Source organism: Nasonia vitripennis, chromosome 1 (assembly GCF_009193385.2).
Source record: "Nasonia vitripennis strain AsymCx chromosome 1, Nvit_psr_1.1, whole genome shotgun sequence".
NCBI classification, from domain to species: domain Eukaryota; kingdom Metazoa; phylum Arthropoda; class Insecta; order Hymenoptera; family Pteromalidae; genus Nasonia; species Nasonia vitripennis.
Window position 1 is genome coordinate 25,904,604 of NC_045757.1, and position 24,300 is coordinate 25,928,903.

The following is a 24,300-nucleotide window of genomic DNA, read 5'->3' on the forward strand; positions in this document are numbered from 1 at the left end:
CTTTCTCGCAAGCGCGCAAATTTTTAAAAACACATTTTTTGAAAAAAATTATCTAATGCAAATTCGAAAAAAATCGTCCCTAAGCATGATCGTAATATGGGCACACTTAAAAGGATAACAGTGTTTAGCATAAAGGTCCCAGCAGCGCAGATTACAGGTTGAAGCTTTGCCCGATGCGAGAAGCGAGCGAGGGAAAGAAAATTCAGTCCCAAAATGCAGAAAACAAAAATAAAGCCGGCGAGCGTCGGTTGACAGAGTCGCCGTCACGCGATACATGTACGAAAATAAAGGCCAAAGAAAGAGAAGAAGAAGTTGAAAAATTCTCCCTTGTGTGTCTCGGTACCTGCGAGCGCCAAAGGACCCCTCTCTCTCTCTCTCTCTCTCTCTCTCTCTCTCTCTCTCTCTCTCTCTCTCGGTGATGTTTTAATACCCATTCTCCAGTATCCGCTGGGCCGCGTGATTATAGTCATATAGGCTCGCGACCAACGGTAAATTAGCATCTTTCCTTAATAAAATCTATAGTCGCGTATCATTATCGAATTATACTATACGCTCGAGATCGTAATCGCGCGCGCGCGCGCGCTCTCGGGGACTAGAGCACCTCGCGAGCCGACACAAAAGCCCCGTCGTCGATGCACACAACACTCTCGCGTCTCGTCCCTCATTATTTCCAACGAGCGGACAGCGGCTGCGTGGAGAAAAAATGGCGTCGCGAGAGACGTGTGTCCGGATGGAGGAGGACCAGGGCGAAGGCGTTTAATTTTTAATGGACGGCCGGGAATGTATAACGAACGAAAATGCATATTATTAGAGAGTCGACAACGTGTTTTGCTATTCATCAGATAAGGCCGTAGAGGAGACGCAAAAAAGTGTGGGTCTGACTATTCTCCACGATAATGCTTTATCGAATGCAGCTGTTTAGCATGTGGGTGGATTTTTTAAAGCGAGAATCGCTTTTTTTATAACAATGGTGTTCGATTGTTCCAACGAGTCTCGGAGAGCAAGGGCGGAGTGAAAAAGCCAGAGCGACGTCCGATTTAGTGCTTTTAAAACGTGTATTCCTTCGATTTTCTAGTCGAGTAAGCGCCGCTTCGAGGGCCCTTGTGCGCCTGGCAAAGCGTGCACTATCCTGTTACGCGATCTTTCCCCGGCCCCGCGCAATCAAAATTCAAATCACACTTTTGCAGCTCAACAGAAAATCAATAGCTCTGTCCTTTGAACCTGTCCCTGAATTCCATCGAAATTCAATCAGCTGCGCGAGCAATCTTTCATCCCTTGCGTCCTCGCTTTTGTGAAGCTGAAAAGGCGATTCTCTCGAGATCGCGACAAAATTAGTTGCTCATACTCAAAAAAGAAAGATATATCCGCGAGAGCTTTTTAAAAAACACTCAGCCGCAGCCGGTGCAGTGAAATCGCACTCAGATAAATCTTCTTCAATGCGATGACGTGTGGCCTCACCGCGCTAGAGCGCGTTTCCAATTCGTCGCCCCCGCGCAAATCTCCCCCTAGAGGCTCTGGAAAGCTCACTTGCAATTACCAGTCACTCGCTCGCACTGCAACATTCTCGAAAAAGGCAAAATCGCTTAAATATATTCCGAAAGAGAGAGGGACCCACCGCAATGGGCAACGAGCGCGCGGGAGTAAGAGCATCGAGCGAGCTCCTCCGAAATAGTCTCTTATAAATGGTTTTTCTATATTGCCTCGCGCTCGCGCGCGCATCGCAAACATGGGTTACCGGTTCATTTAAATAAGTTAAGGGTCTCGCGCGCGCGCGAGCGCGGGTCCATTACAGCTGGGCAAAAGCCGGCTAATTACCTGCCTGACGTGAGTTATAAACCCCCTTCCATCCAGCACACACACACGCTCTCTTCTTCTCCGTATATTCCTCTTGCGCTCTCGTTTCCCCCTCGCCTTTTTTGTTTTGGCGCTCTCTTTGCTTTGTTTTCCTCCTTCTCTCTCTCTCTCTCTCTCTCTCTCTCTCTCTCTCTCTCTCTCTCACTCACTCACTCGCTCGAACTACTTGAAAGGGTGTATCACGCAGATGTGTCCGCGTGCGCCTGTGTGTTATATATAGAATATTCTGATGTATAGTTTCGATCGTCGTGATGCTCGCTTTTGGATCGGGTATACATACAAGCGCTTCTGATTATTTCCAGTAAATCAACGATTTCCTGCCCTATCTGGCTCGTATATGCGATACGGTGCGTGTGGCTATACACATGAGAGAAAGCACTGTATTATGAGTATTGCTTGCGAGATGTACCAATTTCAAGATCTTTTATTAGTAATTACAGAAAAATTATGCCAAACTGGATTCTTCACCTCTCGCCGAGTCTAAATGATATTAGATTTCATTGAAGCGCCAAGAACGTGTGCATTGCTTTGCATAGTAATCAGCGAGCCATTATTTCCAGGACCTCATCTCTCGGCTTGCATACACAATATAAAAGCGCGCTCGCTGTCGAGGACTGCGCCCAATTTAATTTTCAATCCCAGCCTTAGCAGCAGCAGCAGCAGGGCTGAGAGAAAGAAAGAGCTGCGGAGTCCGCAAGATTACACCGCCGTAAAGACGGACGCGCGCGCGCGCTCGAGCCTTGGCCTTATAAAACTCGTCGCCGCTCTTTCTTTCTCTCACTCTCTCTCTCTCTCCACTTGTTTCCGTTTTAAATTCGGCCATAAACTAATCAAAAAATTGGAGCCGACGATAGAGCGGCTACGGCGGCGGCCTTATTGCGAAATAATAAAACAAAGCGCGCTGCTGCAACTCGCTCGAGTCCTGACAGTTGTAATTTCGTAATAAACGATCGAAGGAGAGAGAGAGAATAGCCTCTCCGCCGCGGAGAAATTAATCTAGTTTGTCATGACGTGGGCGGTTTAGTTCAAAGCGCCCACTAATGAGAGAGGAGGGTAAGGCGCGCTGTGTACGCGTTGTTCGCCGCGCAGCACACGTCCATCGTATTTGTCAATGGGATCATCTTGATCGACCATGAATCACTGCCGAGGTTGCTCGTGTCGTTTATCGGGATGCCAGGGATGGATCAGCCTGCGAGAGTCGATGACTTTTGCCGCGCGGTGAAGGCGTCGCGTGACCTTATACGAAAGTGCATTTATACTGTCTCTACCGTGTTATTTTGCTGCCAACATCGTTTGCAATACTTGTTTTCTAGTGGATGCAGGATGGACGTGTGTCACTTCCAAAACCATCCTACAAGACGCTACGACAATTCCAACCCACCGGCGCAAAACCTTAGACGTACACCGGCTCCGTTTCACAACATATATACTTACATACACGCATACACAGCACTGGCAAAACAAGCGAGACAGAGCTCGAGACCGAAAGACAGGGCGCAGGAGGCGGAGGGAGTCTATTTCATGGTTAATTTGGCTAACTCGATTTCGCCGCCGCGACCGCTACGCGTACAGGGTCACCGGAGCCGCTAAACTGGCTATGGCCCCCCCTTATTCCGGCGCTACAACCCCTCCCGATCCCGTGCGCCGATAGAGCTGTCTCTAGCTCGCGCCCTCGCCCTGAAACTTTATCAAAAGTAAATTTCGAGCCGCCCTTGCCCCACTGCTGCTGGTGTCTGTCTGGCGGTGTGTGTATGTGTGCTCGCGATCGCCGTGATTATTTTTTGTCATTCAAAAGCGTCATGCGTGAAATAAGCGCTGTGAGGATTGGGAATAGGGGACTTGGCGCCGCGCTGCACTGCTTTTTTTACGTGCGGTTATGGGACGTGGTTTTTAGATATGGCTTTCTCACGTTTTTATGCGCGGTTGCATAAGTCGTATACGCGGTACGTGGAGGAGTTTGAGTTGTGTACGACATGCGTTACTTTAAATGAAGCAAACTTTATTTAGTAATTTACATATTCCGTGACATTTTATACATCTGGAGAACATTCGTTGTTCAAATTGTTATGCGTGGTATACTGAATTAGAGAAAAAACAAGCCTAGGTCGATTAAAATTCATCAAATAGAAGCTGAAACCTAAGCGATGCAGTTTGTTTTAAGTAATCAGGCATTTAGTGTTAGAGATAAATCCAAACAAAATTTTTATGAAAAAAAAATTAAACTTCAGTATTTTCAAAACCATAAAATTTTAAAAACTGCTTAGAGAATTCAACCTTTATAAACGAAAGTTTCAAGTTAATTATAGCCTTTTAACTCCCGTAACTATACAGCATAAGAATCCATTCTTTTGGTTTTTGATTTTTAGCTCAAAATAATCAGCAAAATGACTTAAGATTTTTACAGCGTGTAGGCATTGTCATTCTTTATTGTCATAATTTTTTCGAGTACATCCACAATTTATTTATGGTAATACGGATTTTTCAAAAAAAAAAATTATCATCACAAAGCTTCCTGCTCACAGTCAGTACGATAGCAAAAATAGATTTAATATTAAAAAGCTTTTATATACTCTTAACCTATGATCTGTTTCAGCAAACATTTAGTCGCTAGTGTTTGTCTAGCTGTACGTATGTGCCACCATGATTATTTTTTGTCATTCGAAAGTGTTATGCGTAGAATGCGAGTTGTGAGGAATGGGAATAGGGGACTTGGCACCGCACTGCACTGACTTTTTCTGCTCGATTAGAACGTGATTTTTAAAGATGGGCTTCTCACGTTTTTATTTGAGTTGTAAACTATACGCGCTACTTTAAATCAATTACACTTTATTTCGTATTTTTCACATTTCTTAAAATTTTAGATTTCTGCAAAACATCAGTGGTTCAACTTTTTATCCGGAGTATACTGTATGGAAGATCGGCTAATTGCATAGACATTGAGGTGCTGGCGCGGTACAGGAATGTATTCCTCACCTTTGCCTACAATGATCTTTACACAATTGATAGGATACCAAATTGCAACCTTGTGCGTTCACCACTATAAGAGAAGTTAAAACGAAAAATTTCTTAGATGTAAGTATTTAAAACTAAGAGTACTTTTTAATCTGTTCGTGATTTCAACCTTTTTGTATACTTTTTATTCTTTTTGGATGAAAACAATAACTATTATTATGAATATTACTATTGATTCTTACTTTGTATAACGACAAAAACGATGATAAGAGCAAAATGTGTACAGAACTTCATGTTGCTACGACGTACTATTACTTTTGTTACTTATACAAGAGACTAATTTGTACTGGACTATCAAGTCAGGTATTGACATGATGGTTTGAACCTGATCGTTTCTTATATATTACATTTTTCTGTTTATATGGCACTTTAATGTGAGTAAACATTTACCTTTTACTTGTTTTCAATCAATTATCTTCTGCTATACTGTAGAATATATCTCTTGTTACATATGACGTACACACGCGGGAAACCTGTTTCCAATGAATTTTGAGTATTTGTAACATGTCAATTATATTATTATCTCGAGGGACTACTAGTAGTTGCAAAAATAATAAAATATCTGGTATGCGGATAGACAAATGGTATTGGAGTTCTAAGAAGACATCTTTTTTACTCACTTTAAAACAAATATAATGAGACATAACTTGAATTATGACGAACATCAAAGATTCGCGCCCTGAAAATTCGTATCGAAAAAGAAAACAGATTATATTTTTACAACTGCAATGCGTTTTATGTTTATTCAAACATTTTTTTCTTGCTCTTCAAGATTCGTTTAAAAAAGAGCCGCATTTGCTTTGTTCAAGCATTTGGTGTAGTAAGCTACGCTCGTAACTATGACTTTTGTTTACTTTTGTTTGGGGTTTGAATATTATCAAGATAAGATCAGAATGAAAATTTTATTGTCCGCGTTCCCCATTATCGCTGTGACCGCTTGTTGTGAGTATTACCGACTTTTCGATTCAATAAACGCTTGCTAAGCATAATTTTCATACAAAATTACTTTTTTTTTCTTTCATTGGCTCAATTTTAGAATGACTGTGGCACTGTGACAAGTCTGTAACATGCCATGCAAAAGCAGGCGGCGGTTACTATTGCGAATGTCACAATTAGCGTTCGTAACCATTTTTCCTCCCTAGACCTTCAACAATAATACTTATCGAACGAAAATTATTCCACATCGCAACCTACGCTAATATCTCTCTGCGCCAAAAAATAATATCCAAAAAAGCATTCCTTTCTTCGGATCTCTTGAAAAGCCGTTACACTGAATTTCAGATTCGTTTTGAAAATGAAAGAGTCGGCTTGCTAACAGTCTCGCGTCGCAGTAGTGAATTACGAGGGAGTGTATCTCGAGAACGAGGTTGAAAAAGCGCGGCACCTGAAGTTCTGCGCAAAGAAAGCGAGGTCGCGCTATATCCATACGCGTATACGCGACTTGGCCTCGCTCATAATTCGAAAAAAGCGCGACGCGACTACAAGACGCACGCGACGTTTGAAGAGCGAATCTTACATTTTTCACCGTCACAGTGCAGAGCAAAGCTACGGAGTAAAAGTAGAGTACACACACACTCGCACATACACAGGAAGTCTCGCGCTCGCGATAAACGGAAAAAGACGAAATTTTCCTCTCCCTCTTTCGCGGAAGGAAAACACGACAGGGGGTCATCTTGACACTGCAGCAGCAACGGTGGCTCCTCTCTTTTTCTTGCATATTAAACGAGCTGCAGCAGCCGGACAAAGAGAGGCGAACTCGAGCATTCTCTTTTAGCAAAGGGAGAGAAAGCTGCGCGCGGCACACCCCGAGAAAGTCGCGCGAGCTGCTCGGTGGCAAATATTAGTTGAACACTGGACTACAGTCGTTATTTCCTCTGTGCAGAGCGCATCGCACACACACCTGAAAGGAAAGCGGCGCTTTTTTTTGCTAGTGCTCGGATGACGGTCGGCTTGTGCATAGAGAGAGAGAGAGAGAGGAGGTTGGCGACAAGACAGAAATAACTTTTGCACGGCAACCGCTCCCTACCCTCTGGCGCATCTTGTGCGCGCGTTAAAAGGGAACGAAGATGAGAGTGTCAGCGCGTCGTCTCAACCCTTTGGATGTGACGCGCATGCGCTTTGCTCTTGAGTGTGGACCGAGTCCCTTGCTTTTTTACTTGCTAGCTGCAGCTGTATTTGGCTTTTGAATGTGTTAACTTTTTCGCGCCATTTTTATTTGATGGAACTATTTGCTTTTTCTCAAGCATATGTTGTAATGTATGTACACAGCGCTTGACGCCTTATGCTTTTGTTCGAGTTGAGAAAGTGAAGTATTGTTGTAGAAAGAGCGAAAGCGTACTGTCACAATTTAATCGGAAAAAATATATCGTTCGAATTTCGCTCTGTAAAATGAAGAAAATTCGGATTGTCCTTTCCCAACCGCTTAAGCTCTCTGTGACTCTGGGCCAGCGAAGATAGGTGGCGCATTAGCGCTTTTCTGCTTCCTTTATCGCTATCTGTGACCCCGGCGCATATATAGCGGTACGCCAAAGCTAGATGCCTTTTGTTGGGCCTTGAGCCGGCTTAGAACTGCTTATGCTATAATTGCGTATAGTATATGATGTAATAACTGCAATAACTCTATTACATTTTTGGTACGTTTTTTATAATTTTTCGCCTTGGTCAAAGGACTTACAAAAAGAGCTTTTTCCGAATACAAATAAAGCTTTTAACTTAAATTACTTGGTGGTTTGCACGATACAGCAACTCCAAGAAGATCACTCTTAAGAGTATAACATAACTTGGCCGTTCAGTAACTGACACATCCGCAAAGCCCACCCTAGAGAAGAAAATTCCGAAACAAGTGCAAAGTCGGCGCTTATATCTCGTCACCACATCTTGCGTCTAAGTGTCTTCTTATAATCTCCTCCTTCTAGCAGCCTCGCAAAACCGTGAATACCCTCTCTCCCATACATCGAGCTCGTATAAAACAATAGGCTCATCAGACACGCCACCGCTTTTGAAGCCCCAAGATCAGAGAGACTCGCTCGCCTACACGCGTAACAAGAATCGAAACTTCGATGAAAAGACGTCGTCGCCGCGGTGTATCCAGGGCTGTAATTAAACGCGCTTACACGAGTAGTGTCCGCGCCGCGGTACTGACTGACCAGATTTGCCGTGGCTGCATTATGCAGAGGACTGGCAAAGTGGCCATTGTGCGTAAGTGCGCCTCAATGGACAGGCCGGCCAGCAGCTCGTGTATTGTCATTAAATTAAACAACGAGCGAGTCCTTTGCCCGGGACGTGTCGGGAGAGTTTGCGTCCGGCTACGACTGTAAAGTCTAACTTATTCAGAGAGACCTCTTCTGTGTTTGCACGCGGACCTGTATGCGCGCGTGTGTTACGTGCGCGGCGTTGAGCAAGATTGAAATGGAAGATTTATACGTTGGGGCGGGGGGGGGGGGGGGGCGTAGGAAGTGCGAACGATTACTTTTCATGATTGCAGGTTCGATCGGAGCAGTTTTGGAATGGTTGAAGCTATTAATGTCTGTCTGGAGCGCTGCAACCAAACTCGCGCAAACTTGTTGATCGATCCCGGTACACACAGGTTGCCGGACGAACAAAACATGCACAATATGTGGTACGCGCCTCGTTTTGACTAGTTCGTTTTCTCCGACTGCCCCTGGCGCCGCCGTGTACAATCGACTTAACGTTAAGTTTCTAATTGTTTGCCTCAATTAGACACGTTCTCTTGTAACAGCTACTTTTGTATGATTCGCCGGATATAATATGCTCTGGTCGAAACGTCACTAATTTAAAAAAATAGCGGAATGTAAGAACGTATTCAAAGCAACAGAACGAACTCGTCAGATCTCTCCGCGGTCTATCCGAGCCGAAATGAGAATCGAAATGCAATTTGTCGTCCCCCACGATTGCCTGGTATCTGCACACGCGCGGACCGGGAGTATTTCCCTTGCAAAGCGTCGCGCGATTACGCTAATTCGGCCTATCATTTATTTTTCGTTTCCACCCCATGCGTCTACCCCGTTAGTAGCTCCTTCCTCCCCATTACTCCGAGCAAACGAAACCGCCACCCCAATGCGCTTAGACTCGGTGCATGCAGATATCTCCGTGTGTAGTCGCGCCACTCTCGAGTTTCGGGCCAACTTTGAAGTGCGGTAAGTTTTTGATGTGTCCGCCAACTGTTCGTTCACAGCTTTCACTCGATGTATAGGTATACATTGTTCGCTGGTTCGTCTGACATGCAAAATAGTGAATCACGCATTACGTGAAGATTCGACGAAAAATTGGCATAGTCGATTCTTTGCTTTTGTTTATTTCATTCTAAAAATCATTCTGTTCGTCCTCTGATTGGCTGTTTCGTAAACAGTAAAAATTAAGGAGATACGACGTTATATTGCCGCGCAAACCATCTGGCTTTAATATACAAATCTGGTCATTATTATTACTAATACCGAAAACAATCGTAGATATTCTTCTTTTGCTTCACAAAATTAATTAAAATTTTTCAAATATAACAGTGCATACACAGTTGGACACGACAATCGAAATCTTTGAATTAGCAAAAGAGCGCACCCCTCGACCGCCGCAATAACAAAGCCAGCTTACACACCTAAACAAAGTTTCGCTTTCACACGTGAATTCACTCTCCCACAGGCCTGCATTGAAGGGCCCACGTGCCCGGTCTCCAACTCCTCGAAAGATCGCCAACATCGGAAAGTCTCTCTGCGGTCACGTGTGTCAACGCATCGACACTTGATTTCACTGCTATAGGTATACCATCTATATAGGGGCGTGCGACGCGACGAGTCAAGTGGGCCGGTCTCTCTCTCTCTCTCTCTCTCTCTCTCTCTCTCTCTCTCTCTCTCTCTCTCTCTCTCTCCGCGAGAATTGCTACCCTCGCATTATTTCGCAAGGACGAGCCCCGGCGGCGTGTATATTTTAAGAGAGTGTGTATGTGTGGAGACCGACCTGTGGGAGCCGGTCGCGTGTCCTTGTTGTTCTTGGCGCAGAGACACGCGACCGGCGCTGTACTTTATTGGAAAATGTGCAAATACACGGCATCGCGCGCGCGTATGTATGTGGATTTAAGCAGTCGAGGACTCTTCTCACGAATTAGTCGGATAGGTGTATTCTCCGCTCTTGATTCTCCATGGAGGATTTTGTATCCGCGATGATATGAAACTCTTGTGTGCGGGTGGATGATGGACGAGAGGCTTTGTTCGAAGTGGCGCTGGTGTTTGTAAACAGAGAAGATAAATATGCTGGCTGTCAGCGGGATGAGATCTTTTTTACGGAGTTTTCGACCGCCGTTATCATGCACATTCGTTTAAAACTTATCCCTGGTAGAAACGTTAACGGTTAATAAGCTAAGTTTTTGGGCCACTTAGCTAAGTTGTGGTTAACAATTTAAATAAATAAGAGTTTAAACATTGTAAATGCATAGATATACACATTAACTCAAGATAAAACAGAACATTTGCTTGAAATTTGTCAAATGACTGTTACAATCCAGAAATTATAGAAAAATATCTTGCAATCTTGAAAAATCCAAATATTTATAACAAAACATGCAAACGTTTTAATGCAAGAAAAAAAAACAATTTTTAACTTAAAAATAATACTGTGTTGGTATAATAGACACGCATCACTAAAATATTAGCAACATTTTGCTTTATTTTTTTACATTCAAATTTGACAATAATAGTCAACTAAACTTAACTTTTTAACGGTTTTCACTCGTTAATTTTCTACCAGGGATATAGAGTCATTTGAATAAATTGTATTAATAAATATAAATATAATAGATATAGTATTTATCGAGTCATTCAAAACTTCGGATCCCAAATCTTCCTCGCCGAAATTACAACAAATCTCGAAGTGCCATCGAACACCGATCGATACACCCAGAAGCATACAATAATCTAAGCTAAGTGCACAGGGCACGAGCGGAAACAAAGTTGCACGACGTGCTTTGATCCGCGACGAGCCGTTGAGCAGCAATACATGTATACTCGTTACCCAATCCCGCATAAACGCAGGAAAATCAGCTCCGGGAATTTGATTTTGACGGGCCGAGTTGCGGCTAACCTCGTTTTCCTCATCCGACAAGGTCGAGGCGTTACATTTCCGGTCGAGCCTCCGGTGAAGCCGCTGCCGTAGGGGACGGCGAGCCGATTCGCGCCATACCGTGACCAATCGACTCGACGGCTATTATGAAGCTTTTTTTGTCGAATGCTCGAGCTTTTTTGGGTGAGATTGAACGTTTCTTTTTTTGGAACATAATGCATTGGATTTTTCATCGTACAGCGAGGGTGGATGGCGGAAAATGTGAGCAGACTGTATTCGAGAACGACCGAAAATATCTAGTTCGACAAATTTGGTTATGAAAAAGTGTGGCCTCTCGTTCGTTGAAGATGTAAAATACTATATATAGCGTCGATCCAATATCGATCATACTTCTACCCAAGGAACCGGAAAGCCACTGCGCATCATCAAACGAAGCTAATCGCCGTCAAACAACTCGCATCATCGTCAAGCCTAAGCATAGCAACAGCAGCAGCTGCTGCTACAACCAAAGCGGTAGGAACAATAATAATACCTCCGCGTATCGCCAGCGCATACAGCAAACAGCGAGTGTAACTCCGATAGGATCGTCCGTTAAACTCGAATTAGACGTCCATCTCAATCTCTCCTTCCTCCGTCCGGGCATAATATCGCCGCTCGCTGGCAGAGAGATAACGCGGCCGCTCTGCGCTGCCGGGGCTGCGTCTCTCCATACGTTACGCTGCCATTATCGCCGGGCGTCACGGCGGCGGCAGCGTATCGCTCTCTCTCTCTCTCTCTCTCTCTCTCTCTCTCTCTCTCTCTCTCTCTCTCTCTCTCTCTCTCTCTCTCTCTTGCTGCAATAGACGCGTCCATATGCATATGCGCGCGCGAGCAGCGAATGAATCAAGCGTTACTAATTCGCGTCTCGTATAGGCACTAGCTGTGGGAGAATTAGCCGCGCGCGTGTGTGTATATAATGGACTAGAATTTAGATTGGGATCGCGGCTATTCGGCTAACTGCGTTATGAATGACGAGCGCAAGGGAAGCCGAGTTTCTCTCGTGCGGCGTGACGTTCGTTTTCCGCGAGAGCTTTTGGCCCGTATCAAGCTTTCATTGTGCGCTTGGCGGCCGTTTATGAGATTGATGCACTCCGGCTGTATATCTAGTGGTTAATCGTCCCTCCGGTTACAGGTGTCTGGAAAGATTTCGAGCTTCGAAACGCGTGCGCGAGCAGTTTGATTTAACGGAACGAGCTCTCGTGGCTACGGCTTGTTAAATTAAATTTATTCGAAGGCAAACTTTCACGAGGAAACGCGCATTCTCCTACTATTATCATGATGTACCCGGAGAAGAGGATAAATATGTGTAAGAGCAGAGATTCGAAGCTGAAAATTAGAATTTAAAATCCCGCTGCAAATAATTATTCAGTTAGCTCCCTAATAAATGAATAATACGCGTCTCGCCGGCAAACGAGCAAAAAAAGTACACACTAATTAGCCCCCGCGCACGAGGCGCAGCTACCGACAAAATGGCCGCGTTTGTGTAAAACAAGAGAAAATTAGCGAATTATAAGTGCGGCTCGATCACGCCCCCGTGGAAGCCAACGGCATAGCAGAATTTCCAGAGCTCTCCTGATAAATATTCATGCGGAGAGAGAGGAGCGTTGCGTGCACCTGTGCGCATAGCTCGGGGGTGGCGCCTTAAACGATAATCGAGTGAGAGACACAGAGTCGCCTTGTTCTCTCTCGCGCGACGCCTAATCGCATGAGGTTTGGCAGTAGTGCATAAGACGACGAGGCATGGACCAGTAGATGGCTGCCGCTGGGAGAGAAGAAGCAGCCCGCTAACCGAATAACCCACGGCTCGAGGCATACGCCGTTTTCGCCATTTTCTCGGAAGAGCTGCCGGGGTTTCGGGCCGGGAGCCGCAACGCTTTCACTCGCCTCCTGAGCTACTTGTCTTTTTGCCTAAAGGGTTTCGCGCGGCTTCGGCATGTCGTCATGCATTTTTTTTTTACTCGGGATTCTTATGACGGTTTCGCTGTTTTAATTAGATTTTCTCGTGTGTAACAGCAGTGGCTTGGCTTTTGATTACGCTGTCAATCATGTGGATATTCATGCTGGTACATCGTATATCGAGTGAGTCGAGTAAGCGAAAATGTTTGTTGTGTAATAACGCTTGATTTTGTATAATCGTATTCCTTCAAAATCACAGCTCTGAAAGCTCATTTTACACCGATTGCCACGTATCATCGCATTTTAAATGCGCAATCAAAGTATCTTCAAACTTTTCATCGTGTATGTAAATTTGAATTATGAGACGATCAAACAAATCACCTTAAAAACACGTACGCAGACAGCTTTGAGACTTACCTGCCAGGCATTGGAGTCGAGGGCCAAGTAAGACATGTTGTCAATGTTCCTCGGTAGTAAGCACAGAACACCAGCAGGAACAGCAACGTCCCGCAAGCTTCGACCGTGTCGCCCCGAGTCCCGACGATTAACGCGGTTCTCTCACGAGCTGAAGCGCACTCGAATCATACTTTGAACGATGAACTCGATCTCATGTTAAGTTTATGTATATAGTTCTTTGATATTGCACTGATGATGATCGTGGATTCTGAAACAGTCGTAAATAAGAACAAACTTTGATTATTGATATGTTATTGAAGCTTATGTAATCAAGAAAATCTTTTTAATGTCAAATTTTGTCATTTGCCAACTACAATTCAATTCGTTCTTTTTGTATTATATTATAATTCTAGCTACCGAATGTTGAGTGGTAATCCGATAATTTTATAAATCCGTAAATGAAACTTAAAAACAATATGGAAACATTTATTTAGAATAATGTCTGTTAAATTATACACGGCACTGTATTAACTAATTATCATGACCACCCCCAAATAACAATGATTTTATAAACACAAAGTAAATCACGCATAACGATACGGATAAACTATAGTCATATAACATAGTGATTGCGAACACAGAACAAAAGCACTGAACGCAAAACGAAACTCGGAGAATCGAGCGTTATTTGCGCGGCGTTAAAATCTGCGTAAGAAAGTTTAGGAAAAAGATTTGGCAGACTGAAAAAATCACACGGCTCATCGTCGCCCCCGTAAAGAGAGGACGAAGACGGCAAGCGGCGACGAGGACGACTGCGCGCGTGCACACAGCCGATCCCTGGGGCGTTCCGTCAACAGCGAGAGCGAACTTAGTTAAGCAAAGTTAAATACGGCTCCCCGAGGTGCCACAACCGTTTTTTAATTGCAAATGCTCCCGGAAAATGAAAGGGAAACACACGACACTCGCCCGCCAGACAAACTTTTTAATAAAGTTTTATCCTTTTTCGCGGTTCTCCTTTTTTCCTCCATCTCGTATTTTTACTGTTTCCACGGCTGACGCGTGTATAATCGGCTGGAAGCTGCGGCGAGATTTCTTCTTCAGCTGTTGTCGCACTGCTTTAGAGAGGGATATCGATTCGTCGCAATTAAGCGCGACGGAATTTTGATTCGATTCGGTTATTCGTTGCTACGGAGATTTAGATTCACTTGTGCACTTTTGCTTAATTTGAATACATTTATGGCTGGTCAACTGATTGGATGTGCAAGCAAACACGAATATAACAAGGAATTTAATCACAGCATAACCACGTTAACGAGTAGCTAATGAATCGAGCAAATTGGTTATTAATTTAATTTTCAATAATAAAGCCAGAAACATGCACGCGCGTTTATCGAATTTCTCAACATAACCTATAAACTGATTCAACGGCAAATCTCAACTTCGTTGCCAACGTACAGATTTCCGCATGCAAGCATCGCAAAAATTTAGGTTAGAAATTAATAAACCAAGGGTCCTCACCTTTAGCACAAAGGAATCTTCCGCATCACTCCACGTATCACCACAAAAAGAAAAAAGTACTCAATCCCAAGCGAACGCAGCACTGTATGTCACACCTTCTCTTCTCATACGTGATACCGCACCTAAACAGCGCAATAGATTTACATGTCAGTCGGTCGTAAACAACGTTGAAAACAACAACAGCAACAACAACATCGAGAACAAGGAAAAATCGAGCGACGTCGAAAGTACTCGCGCAGCGCCGTATCGCACGGTTATTCGGAGAGAGGCATCGGAGAGCAGCACGCGCGACGGAGGCTCCTCGCTCTGAGAGCTGTGACGTGTATAGGTAACGAGAGACGCGCAGACAGGGGTATGCGGGCGCGCGCGCGCTCGCTCGCGAGCGAGAGAGAGATTGCGCGCGGAAAAGGGGGTATTTCGCGAGAGTAGTGGGTGTATGCGCGCGGGCTGTGTGCAAGGTCGATTGGACGTGTACGCGCGACGCCTAATTCTAATCCGTGAAGACGAGGCGCGCGGGGATAAGGATGTGGATGCGAATCGAGTGTATTCTCTCTTTCTCTCTCTTTCGCTGGTACCCCCACCCGCGCGTTTTATCGTGGGCATGGGAGAGACTGCACGGCTGTCTCGCGGTCGCTCGATCTCGTGGCCGATCGCGTTTACTGTTTCCCGTTAAATAATTTCAATCAACCCTATATACCAATGCGCCAAACGCCCAGCAAAATCTCCGAATACCTCTCGAGAAAGCGTATACGAGCAGAAACGAGGGACTGTACTAAAAGGAGGTAGAGAAGCGCTCTATAGCCGCGAGAAAAAAGCGAATTAAAAGCCGCGCGCATCCGGGCAGTTATGCCAAACAGTGCCAGCCGCGCGAGACAGCCGAAGAAGCGGAGGGTAGGTCCGGAAAAGAATCCGTCGGCAGCGCGTATACCCTGGAGAGACGCAGCAGCAAGCTGGACCGGAAGGAAGCGATGGATGTAGCGCTGTCTTGCAGGCGATAATAATATACGGTCTCTCTCTCTCTCTCTTTCTCTCTCTTCTTCTCTCTGTCCCTCGCGCGTTCGGATCTCACACACACCGCACGTGGCGCGTTGCGACGTCGCACTGCGCTCGGGGCGAGAGAGGCGTCGCGGCGCTCCCGCCCCCCGGCGGCGCCGCCTCTAGCCACGCAGGCGCGCCACCGAGGCCTCGTTCTGATAGGCCAACCCGGAGAGGGGACATCGAGGCAAAGTGGTGTGTGTACCTACACGGCGCACGCGCACCCGGCAATCGATGCTCCCTTACCTGCCCAGACTCGCTTTCTCTCTCTCTCTCTCTCTCTCTCTCTCTCTTTCTCTATCTCTCTCTCTCTCTCTCTTTCTCTCGCAGCACGCTTTTGCTGATGCGTCTACGTGTGCGAGGCTATCCCCTACTCTATACTCCTGTCAGTGTACAGAGGACTCATGTGTGCATCGGGGTTAGTATTGGTGCTGCGGATGAGGGAGAAGCTCGATGGCTTTTTCGGCTGTTTCTTCGTTTGCCGAGCTTTCGCTTTCTATCTGGCATGAGCTGCTGGCTTGCGCTTGCGTCTGGCGTGGATTTTCGTTTTATGCACTGTTTTGAATAGTTTGACGTGGATTTTAGCCTTATATGCGACGAGAATAAAACGAATAACGTCGAAAGCTGTAGGGGATGTTGGAAGTAGACGTCTCACCACGCTGGACGTCTACTACTTGCATCGATTGCGCTCGAAGCTCCACGAAACGATCCGTGAATCGCTGTAATTTTCACGCAAACCCGAAACCACCTTAAAAAACTGTAACGAAAACTTAAGCCCCTGAATCACTTTACTTGACTAAATTCCCACTCGTCCTCCACATTTCTCGATCTGTTTCTTTCTTTCAGCCTCCAGCTTCATTTGCCGTACCAATTTGATTCATCTCACCCTCTCTCTCTCTCTCTCTCTCTCTTTCTCGTCTCGCCGTTCCCCTGACAACGATAAAGGCGACGTCGGCTTCGCGGAGTTTCGTCTCTCTTTCTCCGAGCGCTACTGCGCATGATATACCTACCCCTCGCGGATTTCGCGCTTCCACTTTCTTCGCTCGCTTCCACGCGTGTGTGTTATGTACGTGAAGAACTCGTTGTCCCGCGTAAATATGCGTTTGGTTTTGATTTTTTGCGATCTTGCTTTTACCTCTAGTTACGTCGGGAGTAGTGATTGCGCAGAAACATGTCGGGTGTATTTCTAGTGTTATGGTCTCGGGATATTTAGGAAGCTCGGTCTGTTGTTTATGGGGAATCAGCAATACATGAATCTTTGGCTGAAGTATAAAATTAAACGCCTTGAAGCTATATAGATAATGACATTACTGTGAAAATCTGGCTCTGACAATTCGCCTGATTTACAAGTCTGGACTCGAAAATTATTATATCGAATGATTATTCCATATATTTTATTTTTATTTGAATCATTCAAGGTGGTTCTAACGAGTTTTGAAAAATTTTACGGTATTCTTAAAACTTTTTAAAAGTAACGAAAAAACCCTTTGCTATATAACTGAATTGGCAATATGCTTTCTCAAAGATTATGAAATGATATAGATAGTCAGAAATTAAAAAAAAGCTATATTGATTTCTATAATTTTTCGACAGAATTTTTAGTTTAAAGGGTGGTACAGCGGTTAAAGTGGTGGAATGTTAGTTAAAGGGGTAAGGTGTCATGTGAAAAATAAAAAGGCGCATTCGACTGTCGTGGCAGAAACATCACATAAATCCGTCCCAGCTTGTTATATAAATATGCTCAAGAATTATGGTGGTAACCAAATTTGATCTCCCGATATGTGAATCCATACATTCTTTTAAACAAAGGTATTTTCTGTAAATTGTATCATTTCTGTAATTGTATAATTACTGAACAGAAACATCGTTATTATAAGTCACTGAACCAACAGTGACAGCTGCGGTCGCGACGACTCCAGCCACCGTTCTACCCGGGCGATCACTACCTCTGTAACCGACGTTATGGAGGAGGAAGAGGAGTAGGATGAGATCTTCTTTCAGAGGCCCCTCCAGGAGGGCGAAGTCCGGGAGGCCCTCCGGAAACTTCCAAAGGACAAATTTCGGTCAATCCTTTTGACCCCGCACAACCTCCGCGCCAGAAATTACCTGTGCGTTTTCAGGTGGTGGTTGTTGCTGCAGCTGATACGATGAGCACAGTCAACGACTTACGGAACAGTTGTAGTTATAGCATGAGTCGCCCAAGTAAGGACTAACATGAGGCAGTTTTGGTAAAGGTGACACACCGCTATATCTATACTTCCGTGCGCAAATTGTCATAAGGGAAATATAAAAAGCACCTTTGCGCCACCTGTCGTCGCTAGCCAAAGACTCTGACATTATAATGATGGTGCGAGAAAGAGTATTGGGAAATTGCTTTGTTTCAGGATACAATTACATAAAGTTTGGTTTTTAAAATGGCAGAATGAAAAAGCCAGGCAATAAGAATTCATAAAAGGTATTGCATATCTTTATTCTAAATATTATAATTAACTTAATTGATAGTGTTGTGACTCATGAAATATAATATTTTTCATAACACATGCACGATTTTCGCGTTTTTTTTTTGACCTAAAATTAGGGACAATAGTAATCGTTTTCCGATCGGTGGGCGAAAAAATGCAGCAGCGGGTGCAAAAGTACTTTTGCGCCCGCTACTTAATTCATTGGCAAATCTTCTAAACTCGCGTGAAATTTAACAAGTGCAGTTTGAAACGCGAAAATCAGTACATGCGTTACAAAAAATATGGTGTGCACCATGGGCTTAGCGGGCTTTTTGGCCTCGTGTGGTTGAAGTGCTCGTCTGCGGCTCGTAAACGCCCTCGCTTTCGGCCCAGGCTGGTACTGCAAAATCCACACTCGACCTAAAAAGGACCACTTTACGCCCTTGGTACACAATATACGATTATATAATTCGTCCTATAAAACTTGTGAAATATTTTAAAAAGATAAACGTTGGTAAACTAAACTGCATTCTTTACGATTGCAATATTGAAAACCGAAGACAATAAATTTTTTAAATTCGTATTCGAGTGATTTCTGGCATTCCAACAAAAGAGATTCTCTTTAATAACAATAAAAAATGATGTTTTATCTTGACACTTGACATAACACAGAAATCTTCAAGATAATAGTGGAAAAAAATCCCAGAACAGTTACCCCCTGGAATTTTAGACTCGTTCAAACAATCTCGATGAAAGTCCACCGCCAGTGGGCTATACACCTCACTACTTTTCTGCTGTGCGGCCGTATAGCATCGACCGTAAGCCGTCGAGCCAACGCGGGTAAGATTAAAGCAAAGAACCGAGGTCAAAGCATCCTTTGGCGCCCGTCTCTCCTGATGCAGGTAGAAAGCCGCTCGCGCCACGCCTTTGCGAAATCGTGATCGGATTTGCGCGCGACCGACACAGAATCGCTCTCGTTATTTGATATATCCATACGCGCGGCCTACCTTATACACCTAGCGAAATAGGGACGAGGCGATGAATGCGATTATAAAGAATATACACCGAGGCGATGGCGCGCGTTCTCACGAACTGGATCACGATGAAATTTGTCATCTGTACCCAGAGGCACTTGTCGAGCGCTAGACAAGTTCGATAAAGCGTAATATTTGTTTTTATACAGAAACAGTATACGAGATAAAAAATTACAGCCACATTTAGAGGGTAAAAATCTTCATCGGAAAGTCAAATTCAATCACAGCCTATTATTAAATTCGCGGAAAAATCACGCGTTTCAAATTGAATACCTCGGAACGATACGCGCGTCACGCAGCTCGCACTGCGGAATGTAGATGTTACGGGGATGGCTTCTCACATTTTTGAGCGCTTATCGGAGTGCCGGATCAAAATTCCAGATTCTCTTAGATGGAGTTCGACGCGAGCTCCGATGCCCAAGGGGTACCAAGAGCAGCTCTGATCCGCAGAGCCACCCCCCTTTTACTCGGCTGGTAACCGCCCCGACGTCTCAAGTCCCGTATCCGATTTCTAGCTGGTATGCAATTTTAACGTCGTCTTAAATCTCGAAACTCCACGCGCTTTCTGCTCCCAATAATTTATTGCAAATAGAATTCGTACTGCTCTTTTTTTTCCTGTAGCTGACGTTTCTTGTTGTTGGTGTTGTTGTTCACGGGAAAAAGGGGACGTTGAAATAATAATCATTTGCGCGAATTGTGCAGTGCTAACTAAAATAATCTGACTCATTGTTTATTACATTCTGTGAAATTACAAAATAACAATGTAAATGGTGTTCTCCGTTGTAGGCCAACGCTATAGCCAATTTGTTTTACGTGGAATTCTATATGATCGACAAAATGTCATATTATACGTTTAACATTCTGCGAATTAATTACCGACTTCGATAATAACCGAATACTAAAACATGAATTATTTGTATAACTGAATTTAAAATAATGTACGCGCATACACGGCTTTCGGATTAATGCGTATACACTGCCGCGATCGGGAGAACACTTGTCGATCAGTAACATACGGTCTGAGGGTCTTCACCCTCAAAGGAAATATTCTTAGACGCCGGCTTCAAAGGAAAAAGAAAAGATAAGGGAGACTCGTGGATTTGAGGAAAATAAAGATTGTGCTTTGTACAAAATCGATGATGAATTTTCTCATACACTCGATAGTACACAAAATATAAAACCGAACTCTTACGAGCGTCGTTTAATGATGCTATTGTCATCGATGTTATCATTGTTCGCGCGATCCCAAACATCCATTTTATATCAGAAAGAATGTCTCCGAAAACCCAAAACAAACAAACCTGTTAGAATATAACCAATCGAATAATCACGTATCAATCGCGCACATCCCTCTGCAACGTGCCACAAAGCGCAATAAAATCAAACGAACAGCCATAATTCCAGCGTAACCCAGAAAAGCTGACCATTGTCCTCGCGTGGCATAAAAAAGTCCAGAAAAATCCCTCGAAGAACGGTACAAACCGCTAACACGCCATCAGCGCCTACCCACACAGTGCGTGTCTAACGAAGCGTGCACGAGCGCGACGAAGATTCCTCAGCGGCATTTTTTGTGCGCGAAGAAAAACTGTTATACGTACGCGATATCCCCTCGTGTACGCGTATAGGACAAGAAAGATGTTTTGAGAGGCGGATTCGCCACGCGCTTAAGTCAACATTGGCCGCTAAGAGCTGCACCCGCACGCACGGCTCTGAAAAGATTTCAATGGGATTCGGGACACGATATGTTTTCCCAAACATAGTGCGTTGCAGTATTAATTGATTTAGCGGCGATTTTTTCGGAGATAACCTGATGAAGAGGAGCACTTTGTGGGCTTTTTATAGCATCGATGAAATGAAAGGATTTGCGGTCCTCAAGAGTGTATAGCGTCGATAGAAAGGTTCCGTGGATCAATGTGCGCCGAGTGGACGCCTTTCTCTCTCTCTCTCTCTCTCTCTCTCTCTCTCTCTCTCTCTCTCTCTCTCTCGATGGGATTTATCGATTCCTGCGCGAAGGAGCTGCCCTCGAGGCTTCTGTATATAGCCAATATAAAGGATTCTTCGGCTCTTTCATAGGACGCCGAGCCGGAATTTCGGGAGAACTCGAACGTATGTGTGTGTGTATGTGTTTATGGGAAACAGACCCTCGATGACTGTTTACTCGCACACTCGAGTCGCGACTCGATTTATACCGACGCGTCTGGTGTGTGTGTACGTGTGTGTGTGTGCTTTAAGGGCTATTTTGTGTCGCTGGGATTCTCGTGAATGTTTTACGCTCGCACTTTTAGTGACATATCGTCAAGCGGAGCTGTTTTTAAAGCCATCAAATTCAAAACGGTCTCTTCGATCGATACCAACCTGGTATAACCGATAATTTCAATTAGATATCCATCTCGCACTCCTCCATCAGCAGCGCAACATACACAACGACCAACACGCCCGGCTTCCACTCGAGAAACTCAAATTTAAGTTTCCGAACTTGAACCGATAGACTTACCTCGTCTCTACTGGCAACTCACAAATCGATTCGCGATCCGTTGCGCCGTGCGCACAGTACATGATTATGTCCTGCATCTTTTGACGGAAAGCTCTCTCTCTCTCCAACTATACATACCCGTACACACATAGTCGGGCGCCCGAAAGTTAGGTCATCTCCCCGAGAGATAATTAGGTAATTAGGGTAAGACGGCCATCGTCGCGATTGGCCCGGCTGGTACAGCTATATGCATGCCAAGTCTACCTCCATTTTCCTCCGCACGGATAAACACATGCGCAGATTGCTCAGACGCGAGAGGGGCACTGCGCTACCTCTGGGGAGATCTTGCTCGTAGGTGCATGCAATTTAACTAGTAATTCCGAACTTACAGCGGCCCGGCCCGGCTAACTTCCAGAGAGAGAGAGAGAGAGAGTGAGAGAGAGAGAGAGAGAGAGAGAGAGAGAGAGAGAGCGAGTAATGACGCGGTAGTTTAATTGCGTTACCACGGCCGAGTTACCGAGTTATTGCGCTGTACGTGTTCTCTTAACAAAATGGATTATCTCTTCTTCGGCTCCTACCGCCTCGACGATGCGCTTCGATTGTCTTTACGAAGTTCCTTGGCTGGAATTTGTAAGTGCCGAGATTCATTATTGGGGGGTAAAGAGTGTATCACAAAAGAATTTGATGAATCGATGGCACACAACAATGTAGTGCAAATTAACTGGCAGTATTGTGCTTTAGAGAAAACAATTGATTATAGACACTTCTGCGCGATTAAAGACTATGTTGATTCTTGAATTTTAATCTGCACAAGCTAGAGTCGTTTGAACTATTAAGCGTAATTATTAAGTACGGCATAATTAAATCAATCAGTTCGTCTAGCGGTCTTGTTTGCTAGCTAGATGTCTTTTCAAACGTCAGTTTCGATTTGCATGATTATATTATTATATAGATCGTTAACGCAATCTTAACAAAATTGAATAAATGTATGGCTAGAGACTAGTCTTCTGAATCTCAATGACTATAAAGAACAAGATTTCAACGTGTTTTTTTAGGTATATTTTTTTAGGTATTTATTTTGAAAACTCATCCGTTGAACTTTTCTCATTGAAAATCTTGCATTGGCAGAAGCTTCCTTCCTTATATAATACAAAGTAGCAACTGGTCTAAGAATATTAAACATATCACGAAGGTAAACTTCATACAGAACTAGTTTTAGTCCATAAATCTTCAAAAGCAGAAACACGAATGCATACACAATCCGATAAACTTCGAAAACACAAAGACTGCTTAAAATTAAATTTCATACACAGAAATAAAAATAGCGAATATAGCGTGATGTAAGGTCATTAAGTACGTCGCACGCGTGCAAGAATGACAAAATAACCTGCACAGTTTGTATACACACCGGAAAAAAGCAATGCGTCCGAGCGCCGAGGAAACGGCGCGACGCGACTCCTAATTCGCGATAAAACATTAGTTTCGAGGCTTATTTAAGCGCTCGGTCGCCTACGGCGCGAACAAGTCGCCCTCGGTCATTTCTCTCGCTCGCTCGCGTCGATTCCGTTTGACTTATTCGATTTTTAAGATTTACTTCGTCGCCGGCTTATTTTCGAGAGCTCGGCGTAATGCCACGCACGGGGAAGCGGATAAAGAAGGAGAGGAGGACAGGAATCTCCAATATATTCGCGCCAAGTTATTGCGATCGCCTCGTTGCGGGTATTATGCTCGCTTATTCTTAATTTTATGCGTCGCACTTATAGAATCCGAGTATTATATGGGTGAACGTGATAAATTCGAGCTCTTACGTCTCTACAGGCGGACACGTTGAATCCGCGTTTTTCAAAATATTCTTGACATTTGTTGCATCAGAATCGAAAAAAGAAAATCACGCACGCACAACAATCTTGAAAAAAAGTCAAACAACACCACCGCTCGCATCTCAAAGAAGTCCGATCGCTCTTTTTTCCTTGCCTCCTACCCTTTTCTCCGACTCTCTCATTAGTTGGCATTCGGCCGCGGGCGACGAAGAACGGCGCTGTGCGTGAGTTTAATTTGTGGCGAGTGTATACGCGTGAGCCCGCCTGTATTATACCCCCATATACGCAGCGCCGGTGCATATTCGATCGTATGTACACATCAGTCGAGTCGATCGCTCTTACATTATACGCGAGTAGCGACTGTGCAGCGTCGATCGAAACGGGGGAGAAAAAGGAGGAGAGCAATGAGGAAGGAAAATCGCGGCGGGGTTTTTTACGCGCGAAGGAGGCGTGGGTGGCCACGCGCTTCGAGGAAAATAAGGAGATGAGAGGCGGGTATATCTATAGCTAATAGAGAGGAGATGAGAGTCGGCCGAGGGTTAGTTTGATGGAACCGGAGAAAGTGAGAAGTCCGCTGGGAGAGAAGTTGCGGCTATCGAAAAAAATGCCTGCGCTCGGAGAATATAATAGTGGATTTATGATGCGAGAGAGGGTGGAATTTTCGGGGATTCGAATAAGGATGCGTGTTGCGGTCGTTCGAAAAGCTGGGGTGT

The 24,300-nt window shown here is 44.6% G+C and overlaps 1 protein-coding gene across 3 annotated transcripts in view; it reads right to left on the reverse strand.

Moving 5' to 3' along the window:
* LOC100118475 (transcription factor AP-2-epsilon) overlaps positions 1–15,896 on the reverse strand; it is a 200,512-nt gene extending 184,616 nt beyond the window's left edge. For 2 of the 3 annotated variants that reach the window (XM_031920740.1, XM_031920741.1), the window contains exons 1-3: positions 15,713–15,896; positions 14,785–14,906; positions 13,288–13,534 (exon numbers count right to left, since the gene is read on the reverse strand). Coding sequence is in view for 1 of the 3 variants with exons in the window: in XM_031920742.2 (XP_031776602.1) it covers positions 13,288–13,323 (36 nt within the window). In the remaining 2 variants the exon portion in view is untranslated. The remainder of the gene's footprint in view (positions 1–13,287; positions 13,535–14,784; positions 14,907–15,712) is intronic. The other variant, XM_031920742.2, reaches the window with a different exon arrangement.
* Between the last annotated feature and the right edge of the window lie 8,404 nt (positions 15,897–24,300).